This window comes from Cornus florida, unplaced genomic scaffold (assembly GCF_030987335.1).
Source record: "Cornus florida cultivar Cherokee Brave unplaced genomic scaffold, ASM3098733v1 CherokeeBrave_3.0.0_Hap2_Chr02, whole genome shotgun sequence".
In the NCBI taxonomy this organism is placed as follows: Eukaryota; Viridiplantae; Streptophyta; class Magnoliopsida; order Cornales; family Cornaceae; genus Cornus; species Cornus florida.
In genome coordinates, this window is record NW_026775572.1 from 99,640,425 (window position 1) to 99,650,896 (window position 10,472).

General features: G+C 36.8%; 1 protein-coding gene across 1 annotated transcript; it reads left to right on the forward strand.

Annotated features, from left to right (window-relative positions):
* The first annotated feature begins 763 nt into the window (after positions 1-763).
* LOC132296564 (uncharacterized) lies at positions 764-6,848 on the forward strand. The gene is made up of 2 exons (XM_059794752.1): positions 764-1,107; positions 6,524-6,848. The coding sequence occupies exons 1-2, from the start codon at positions 764-766 to the stop codon at positions 6,846-6,848; spliced, it is 669 nt and encodes a 222-aa protein (XP_059650735.1).
* The last annotated feature ends 3,624 nt before the right edge of the window (positions 6,849-10,472 follow it).

Here is a 10,472-nt window from a genome sequence, read left to right on the forward strand (position 1 = left end):
CTTTCCTAGAATTATCAATGCTTCTAAAGCAAAGAAGGCATGGGAAATCATTGAGAATGAGTATAGAGGCAGCACGAAGGTAAGAACTGTAAAACTCCAATCTTTGATAAGAGATTTTGAAAATATGAAGATAAAAGAAATGGAGTTGTTGAAAGATTATTTTTCTAAACTTATGGAGGTGGTAAATCAAATGAAGACCTATGGGGAAAATATTTCTAATCGAACAATTGTTGAAAAATTTCTAATTTGTTTGCCAGCAAAATATGACCCTATTGTTGCTGTTATTGAAGAGACTAAAGAGCTTGAAAACTTGAATGTTGAAGAATTGATGGGTTCCATAAAAGCATTTGAGCAAAGGTTGAGTAGGCACTCCGAAAAGACAATTAAAAGTGTCTTTCAATCTAAGCTCAATATTAGTTCCAAAAATCAAGAAAAATACCCATCAAGTTTTGATCGATCCAAAGGTGAATCTTCTAGAGGTGGAAGATACGGAAGAGGTGAATCTTCTAGAGGTGGAAAACACGGAAGAGGAATAAATTCAAGAGGAAAAGGAAGAAATATTTTTAAGGGAAGTGAAAATATAGATTCCACTCAACAAAAATATGGAATTTGAAAAAGAAGTAGCCATGTTGACAAAGATTATTGGTTTCGGGGAAAATCTCAATGTTTCAATTGCAAGAAATTTGGACATGTTCAAAAAGATCGCCGGTTGAAAACAAATTAGCATGCTAATTTTTTTGAAGAGCAAGAAGGTGAAGCGAGCATGTTTTATGCTTGTCACACGGCATCAGAACAAAAGGATGTTGTGTGGTTTCTTGATAGTGGGTGTAGTAACCACATGACTGGAGATAAAAACATATTCTTGGAGATTGATTCTTCATCAAATTCTCAAGTGAGGATAGGAAATGGTGCCTTGTTCCAAGCAAAGGGAAAAGGTACTATTGCCATAGAGACAAATAAAGGACGAAAGCATATTCGGGATGTGTTACTTGTTCCGAATTTAGAGCAAAATTTGTTAAATGTTGGGCAGCTTGTAGAGCATAGGTACTCCATTCATTTTGATGAGGACTCTTGCAAAATTTATGACAAGGGAGGTGTAAAGACTCGGTCTTTTCACTGTTTTCTTTTTCGGCAAATTTTTTTTTTTTTCCCATTTTCGTCTTTTTCCCTATTTTGTCTTTTCCCAGTTTCCCTTTTTTGTTGCATAACCTCACTTTTTGTGCTCGGATTTGATTCCGGCTTTGCATGCATCCATGATATTTAATTTCTCTGATATCTACATTTTTACTTTTGTATAAAAGCATGCTAATTGTTTACTTTTCTTGCAAAGGGTATGGATGCATAACTTTTGGTAATTTTCTTAAACTTTTAGGGTTTTAGTGTAATTATGCAAAGTAATTATTTTTCGTCTTAGGGACCATTTTGTAATTTAATTTGAAAGATATTTTCAAAAAGGACCTTTTTGTAATTTTCAAAAAATGTGACAAGTGTCACATTCTCATGGTGCCACTTGTTGGCATTGGGGTGGGGAGACTTGGAGGCATAATCTCTTGACACATAGAGGGTAGAGATTCACCAATTTATTGGCCTAGGATAGAAGCACTTATTGGCATGGATAGTTGACAAGTGAAGGCTTGATTTTAAATCTTGAAAGTTTGCTTAGATTCATGCCAAGTGTAGGACTCACCTTTAGTCTTACAAGTGTGTGTGTGAGAGGTAGTGCAAGAACACCTAGTGAGTGGAGAATCCCACCACATTTAACTTAGGGTTTTCATTACATTTTATTCATTCATCTCTTTCCTCTCAAGAACCCTAACCTAGCCACCATTGAAGACAAACTTGGTTTAAGGCTTTAACTTCATTTTTAACCTCCTTCCACTCACCTTAGATTATTGAGCTTGGAATACAAAAGCCTTGCCTTATCTTCCTCTTCATAACCCTAGAAGGAAAACTTGAAATTCCTTTACTTTCCTTAGATTCAAGAGGAACAATCCTCTTGTGAGGTAGGGGGTGTTCTAAATTATGCCTTTGATGTTTTATATGTTTTAATATCTTAATACAAATGGGATACATGTCTCCAATCAAAGATTTAAGTGAGTAGTTAATTATATCTTGCATGAAATTTAACTAAGACATGATTTTTGGAAAGGCCATGACTTGATTCATGACATATATTAACTTAAAGTCGTTTAGGGTTGTTTTGAAATCTAGAGAAATTAGTTAATTAATTTACTTAATTTTTATTATTATGTTCTTATGATTTAAATCAAGTTTTGATGTGATTTATTTAATGACCATGATAGGTACTACAACATATATTAAATTAAGCATGTTTGGATGAGAAGTGAAATCTAAAGAAATTAGTTGTTTTATTAAATTAATTTCTATCCTTGTTGTGTTAGTGAATGAGTATGTATCCATGTTGATTGCATGTTTAAATTATGATTTTTAAACTTATATCATACTTGTGAGACTATGTTTTTGTTATTGAATGATATTGTTATAAAGAGTAACAAATTGTATAATAATTATTCAACATTCTTCATACCATTGTAGTTGAGAACTTAGGGAATGTATTGCGTTTCCAAATTGGTTTGTGCATGGTAGATGGATTTACATTTATATATATATATATATATATATGTGTGTGTGTGTGTGTGTGTTATGCTAATACATATATGTTGATGCACAAATTGTAGATTTTGGAAACTTGGGATGTCGTTGTTATGGCTAAGGCTAAGGCATGCTTCTAGTATGGGGGATTGTCCTTCTACAAGTCTAGTGCGCACATAGGGAGGTTACCCATGGGCTAGTAACCCTAAAGTAACTATGGTGTTGGTTTTATCCGACGTGATGTCCAAGTATCCACTTTGGTTTGATTTCGTATTTAAATTCCAAACTTGATAACCTTGTGATACTGCATCTCATTGTACTATGTTAAAAGTTCCAATATCATTATAATAGCATGGACTAAATTCTATTGAATTGCAAACTTTATAATAAGTTAAACTTATGCATGCTCATTCTCTACGAGTAAACTTATTTACTCACCCCGAAGTTACTGGGTGTTTTTCAGGTAAAGAAGCTTTATTGTGGGATGCACAACACTCTTAGACTTGCTAGAATTCTTAGAGTACTTTTGGTGACATTGAATATGCACTTGTTAGCATATCATGATCTTTTTTAGTGTATCGTATAAAACTTGTATTTATTGTCTAAGCTACGTAATGTGCACTTAAGTGCACTCTTTTGCCACTCTTTGGATGTATATGTAATGAGGCCAAGGGCCAAAGACACTTATATGACAAGTATGCTAGTTTAACTTCATAGCTTGTTTAGGGACTATAAGGGATTTCATGCATTGAAGGGTCATATTTTGCATATGACATACCATGAGGCCGTAGGCCATTCTAGCGCATTTAATTCATCTTTTTACACATGCAAGCATGATCATATCTCAAAGAATACATGGATTTCAACTTTTGAACTATTTTTGGAGGATTTATGAAAATTTAAGGAAAACCCATGCATTGAGATGTAATTCAAAGCTTCATTTTGATTTAGCATGCTTTGGATGCTTGCATGAGACTAAGGAGTGTTTTAAAACTTGTTTGGATCACATAGGATGCATGTATAGCCTTAAAACCAAGCCACGCACCTTCCTCATGGTTGCAACAGCTTTTTCTACTTCTACCAGGTCCATCGGTCGGCTGAAAGCAGTCCATCGGTCGACCGATAAGTGTTCAGAATGATTTCCTGAGAGTTTTCATTCTAAAAAGGGCATTTTGGTCGGCTGGTACTATTCCGTCAGCTTGCTGATCCTCCCTGAAGCTTGGTTTTCCTTTCAGCATCTTGGATAGATTTCTTGGGTCAACTTTAGAGGGTCATATCTCCTTCATTTCTAATCCAAATTAGGTCATTCTTGAGCCTAAACTCAAGATCTTGAAGTCAGATTTCCAATGATACTAACCACACTCAAAAACTCCAACCGTAGTGAGAGTTATACCAGTTTTAGTGAGATAGGGTCGCGGTATCTCTAAATCAGAGAATGCTGTTTTGTTCTTTTTTCATATCTTTTCCATACGGACTCCGAATCAGGTGATTCTTGAGTCTAAATTCATTAATTTTTTATTTTCTTTCCAATGGTATGCTTGGTAGCATCCATTCCTCTATGAAATGACCATTTTGCCCCTAGGTTCATTCTTATCCGTTTTTGAGACATCGTTTCCACATTCATTTTCATTGGGTTTCGTGACCTCATTGAGGATCACATTAGTGTTTTATAAATATGTAGTATTCCTAGAGACCATTGTTATACCTTTTGCTTCCGCATTCTAGATTCATCATTGGATTTACGTTTAGTTTATCATAGGATGCACTGGCCTAAAAACTAGGGCCGTCATAGGAGGATAAAATCATATTGTGGCAAAAATCAAGATGGGGAAAAATAAAATCTTTCCTCTAACTTTTTCATGTTCAAAAAATATGGCCTTGAAGATGGATGCTGTTGATGAGTCATGGCTTTAGCATAGAAGACTTGGGCATTTGAATTTCCAAAGCTTAAAGAATTTACAACAAAATAGCATGGTGTATGGGCTGCCAACAATACAAGAAGTTAAAGAAGTTTGTGAAGGTTGTGCTCTTGGCAAGCATCACTAAGAGTCATTTCCAAAAGAGAAGGCATAGAGGGAGCTTGTTCATACCAATGTGTGTGGACCGATGACAACACTAACTCATGCGGGTAACAAGTATTTTATTATTTCGTTGATGATTTTTCAATAATGACATGGATTTATTTCATGAGACAAAAATCAGATGTGTTCTTTATTTTCAAAAAATTTCAAAAGCTTGTTAAAAGGCAAAGTGGCCATCTTATCAAAGTGTTAAAAAATGAAAGAGGTGGAGAGTACAACTCAAATGATTTTGAAAATTTTGTGAAGATATTGGCTTGGAGAGGCAATTAATGGTTTGGTACACTCCACAACAAAATCGAGTGGCAGAAAGAAAAAATAGAACAATTGTTGAGATGGGAAATCAATGCTTCATGAGAAGGGGCTACCTAAATCATTTTGGGGTGAAGCCGTGTATACGGGTGTTTCTTTGATGAATAGAAGTCCAACAAAAGCGGTAGAGAATAAAACTCCATTTGAAGCATGGAGTGGAAGGAAGCCATCATTGAACCACTTAAAAGTTTTTGGGTGTATTTGTTTTGCTTATGTTCTAAGAGAAGTAAGGCACAAACTTGATGAAGCTAGTGAAAAATGCACCTTTGTGTGTTATAGCTCAAAATCAAAGGGCTATAGACTTTTTAATTTGAAGAAGAATAAATTGATTATTTGTAGAGATGTTCTCTTTAATGAGAAGGCTGCTTGGGATTAGAAAGAGAAATAAGTTCAAGATCAAATCACCACTTTCAATGAAAAATCAGGAAATCAAGAAAATGAAAATGAAGATATTCTTAAAGTTCCACAAGAAATGTCTCCCGTATCTAGCTTACAATCAATCCTAACTTCTCCATCAAACTCAAATTCCTCGTCTCCAAGTTCAACTCCAAGAAAAATAAGAAGCCTTAGTGATGTGTATGCAAGTTGCAATTTTTGTGTTGTTAAACCGAAGAACTTTAAAGAAGCAATTAAATAAGAGGCATGGAAGAAAGCTATGGAAGATGAAATTTATGTGATTGAGAAGAACAAGACTTGGGAGTTAGTAGAGAAGCTGGAAGACAAAGATGTGATTGGTATGAAATGGATTTTTAATAAAAAAAATTCAATCTGGATGGCTCCATTCAAAAGAACAAAGCATAACTTGTAGCAAAAGGGTATTCACAACAGCCCAGAATTGATTTTCAATAAACTTTTGCACCCGTGGCTCGTCTTGACACAATTAGAGCACTCATTGCCTTAGCGACTCAAAATGGTTGGTCCCTATATCAACTTGATGTAAAATTAGCCTTCTTGAATGGCGTTTTGAAAAAGGATGTCTATGTAGAACAACCTCAAGGCTTTGTTGCAAAAGGAGAAGAAGAAAAAGTTTACAAATTGAAGAAGGCTTTGTATGGCCTAAAACAAGCACCCCAGGCATCGTATAGTCAGATTGATTCTTACTTCATAAAAAAATATTTTCAAATGAGCAAAAGTGAGCCAACCTTATACTACAAAACATAAGGTAAAACCGGAATTCTTATTAGTTCTCTTTTTATTGATGATTTGGTATTTACCGGTAGTGATGGAAGAATAATTGATGATTTTAAAAGAGAGATGATGAAAAAATATGAAATGAGTGATTTGGGTATGTTGCATTACTTCTTGGGCATTGAAATTTATTAAAAAGAAGAAAGAGTTTTTATTTGTCAAAAGAAGTATGCAAAAACTCTTCTTGAAAAATTTAAAATGTTGAATTGCAAATCCGTTTGCACTCCCTTGGTTGTGAGTGAAAAAATGATGAAAGAAGATGGAAGTAAAGAAGCGGATGCATCTCTCTATAGAAGTTTGGTTGGAAGTCTATTGTATTTGATATTTTCAAGACCTGACATCATGTACGCTACAAGCTTATTATCTCGGTTTATGCACAATCCAAGCCAAATTCATGTTGCGGCTGCCAAGAGGGTGTTGAGATATATACAAGGTACACTTGATTTTGGCATCTTGTATGAGAAAAATGTTGATGCAAAGTTGTTTGGTTTTTGTTATAGTGATTGGACCGAATGTGTTGATGATATGAGAAGTACTTCCGGTTATGCATTCTTTCTTGGTTCGGGTGTATTTTCATGGGCATCTAAAAAGCAAGAAACGTTAGCGCAATCTTTTGCAAAAGCTGAGTATGTTTCAGCATCATTGGCAGCGTCATAAGCAATATGGCTAAGTAGAATTTTTAAAGACATTGGTGAGAAGTAAAAAGAAGCTACTCCAATTTTGTGTGACAACAAATCCGCATTTGCTATGATAAAGAATTCCATTTTCCATAGTCGCACAAGACACATTGCGATCAAGCATCACTTTATTAGAGAAGCCGTGGAGGATAAAAAGATTTAACCCAAGTATTGTAAGACTGAAGACCAAGTTGTGGACATTTTTACCAAAGCACTTCTAAAAAATAAGTTTGAATACTTTAGAGAATTATTGGGTGTCACAACATGGCATTAAAGGGGGTGTGTTAAAATTAAATTAATGCCATGTTCATTATGCATTTTGGGTTTATTCATGTATCTGTTATTGTACATGTATTAAGTGTGTACATGTATCCAGTGAGTGCATGTACCATATGTGTGGTTAAGAATTGTCTTAAAAAAGTTCAAAGGTCTTTGAGAGATAATTTGTAAGGGATGTTTGGCCTTGGAAAAACGGCCAGTCCTGATGGAACCGGATGGGCATGCCAGGAACTGCAATATTCTAAAAAGAGATCCAAACAATATTCCAGAAGGAAGACTGCGAGACTAGGCGATTGTGAAGAGGTCTGGAATGAACACCTCTGGGTTCTTTTGGCTTTGATAAAGGACTTCAGGATAGTTAATTGGTTAGGAAGAAACGAACTACTTGTGAAAGTAATTGACTGGAAAGTAAGATTATCTAATGAAAAGTAAAGCGCAGGACTAAGACTAATCATATTGAAAGTGCATTGCAATAAAAAATAAAGATTGTACTGAAATGCATGTTTTGTTTGGCATCGAGCAAACTTTCTAAGTTACAATATCATGCCATGTTTATAGAATTTAGTAATGGTAGCTTGCATGTAACCACTTGCTTCCTAAGCTGCCATGTGTCCTATGACTTTGCATGTAACCGCTTGCTTCCTTAGCTGCCATGTGTCCCAAGACTTTCCACTGGAATGTCGTAGTACCTTTCCATTAGACCGACCAGCTTCCTAGGTTGCCATGTGTCCCATGACTTTGCATATAAGCGCATGTAACCGCTTACTTCCTAGGATGTGTCGTATGACTTTGCATGTAACCACTCACTTCCTAGGCTGCCATGTGTCCCATGACTTTGCATGTAACCACTTATAACTGCTTGCTTCCTTGGCTGCCATGTGTCCCAAGACTTTCCACTGGAATGTCGTAGTAACTTTCTATTGGAATCGACCAGCTTCCTAGGCTGCCATGTGTCCCATGACTTTGCATGTAACTATTTGTAACCACTCACTTCCTAGGCTGCCATATGTCCCATGACTTTGTATGTAACCACTTGTAACCACTTATTTCCTAGGCTACCATGTGTCCCATGACTTTGCATATAACCATTTACTTCTTTGGCTGCCATGTGTCCCAAGACTTTCCACTGGAATGTGGTAGTACCTTTCCATTGAAATTGACCAGGGTAATCTCTTACTGGAAAATGGAAAATAAGGATGTAAACATTGCCCCTCAAATTTGATGTGCCTGATATTCTTTGAAGAATTGTAAGACATATCAAATTTTAGATGTGAGTGAGAATTTGCCATGTGATATTCCTATTATTAAGGAATTGAACAAGTAAAACTTTTCAGTCGGAATGTACCATTGGGCCGAAAACTTTTAAGCAGCTTACTTATTTAACGAAGACGAAGATTTAAAGCCTCATGTCTAATTTCGTTGCCCCTCGAGGTCTAGAGGTTTACAAGGAGGACGAATTTATACATCTTCAGGCCAAATACATAGTTGATTAGCCAAGTTTTGCCCCCTAAAAATCACAATATGTGAATTTGGGATAAATAAAGTACTAGCATTTTTTTCCAAAATTGGAAGAAAAATACTATGACCGTTATATTTTTCAAGTGGAAGAATATACACCGATTGAGAAGCATGTGCCGTTTCCGAAGGAAAATTTGACTGTGGAAAATCTTCTTCCAATGGAAGAAGTGATAACGGCTTCCGATGGAAAGGTCTGTCGACCTTTCTCATGGCTAAGCCACAATCTTGTTGGGAGAAGTCAGCAAGTTGGCTTATACTTTCTCGCCAACCTTTGGGTAGGTTGGCTATTGGATACCCCCCAAATACCACTGGAATTGGGTTTGGGTTTGCCAAAGGAATACTCCTCCGGTGGATTGGATTTACTCCTTGATCAGGAGGTTTCCTTGGAAGGTGTTACATTTCGAATGCCATCGGAAAGGCTAATAGTGGCCTTGGTAGTGTGTTTATAGGCTATTGAATATTCGAAAGTGCCACATTCTGTTGGACATGAAATTGAAATTTCTAAATTGCTACTGGTGGAGGATTCTGCACCTCAAGTGGAACCTGCACCTATGATGGAAGTGGTTGAGCTACTACTAGTGGAAGGTTCTGCACCTCAGTTTGAACCTGCACCTGCGATGGAAGTGGTTGAGCTACTGCCAGTGGAATTGACTTCACTGTTGCTGAAGGATTCTGTACCTTAGGTGAAACATACATCGACAATGGAAGTGGTGGTGGAATCGACTTCACTACTGGTGGAATCGACTTCACTGCTAGTGGAATCGACACCACGGGCGGTGGTTGTTTCTGAGCTCGTGAAAGGGTTTGTACTTGATATTTGGACCCACTTCCTTCTACCAAGTAAGGCTTCTGTAATTGCTCTCGTAACTCTCTTTCAAGGCGCAACTGATTACAGAAGTCATTACATACATCCATGCATGACTGAAATGCATTATGCACTAGTTGAATTTCTAGATCGGCACATGAAAGTTCAATAGCCCATTCCCTAAAAATTTCGGCAAGATCTTGAAAAGATTTGTCGTGTCTTTCTCCTCCCGCCATGGAAACACTTTTTTCAGAATGTCCCACTGGGCATGCCACTATGTTTGGCCTTGGAAAACCGGCCGGTCCCGAAGGAACTGGATGGGCGTGCCAGAAACTACAGGAGTTCCAAAGAGAGATCCAAACAATATTCCAGAAGGAAGATTACGAGACCAGGCGATTATGAAGAGGTTTGGAATTAACACCTCTGGGTTCTTTTTGCCTTTAATAAAGGACTTCGGGATAGTTAACTGGCTAGGAAGAAACGAACTACTTGAGAAAGTAATTGATTGGAAAGTAAGATTATCTAATGAAAAGTAAAGTGCAGACTAAGACTAATCATATTGAAAGTGCATTGCAATGAAAAATGAAGATTGTATTGAAATACGTGTTTTGTTTGGCGTTGGGCAGACTTTTTAAGTAACAATATCATGCCCTATTTATAGAATTAGTAATGGTAACTTGCTTATAACCGCTTGCTTCCTAAACTGCCATGTATCCCATGACTTTGCATGTAACCGCTTGTAACCGCTTGCTTTCTTGGCTGCCATGTGTCTCAAGACTTTCCACTGGAACGTTGTAGTACCTTTCTATTGGACCGACCAGCTTCTTAGGCTGCTATGTGTCCCATTACTTTGCATGTAACCACTTGTAACCGTTCACTTCCTATGATGTGTCCCATGACTTTGCATGTAATCACTTGTAACCACTCACTTTCTAGGCTGCCATGTGTCCCATGACTTTGCATGTAACCACTCACTTCCTGGGCTGCCATGTGTCTCATGAC

Bases quoted from the DNA above. Each gene is read 5' to 3' on its own strand.
- LOC132296564 (XM_059794752.1), top strand. From the start codon at position 764: ATGTTTTATGCTTGTCACACGGCATCAGAACAAAAGGATGTTGTGTGG. The intron at 1,108-6,523 runs GTCTTTTCACTG...GATATTTTCAAG, and splicing joins AAGGGAGGTGTAAAGACTCG to ACCTGACATCATGTACGCTA.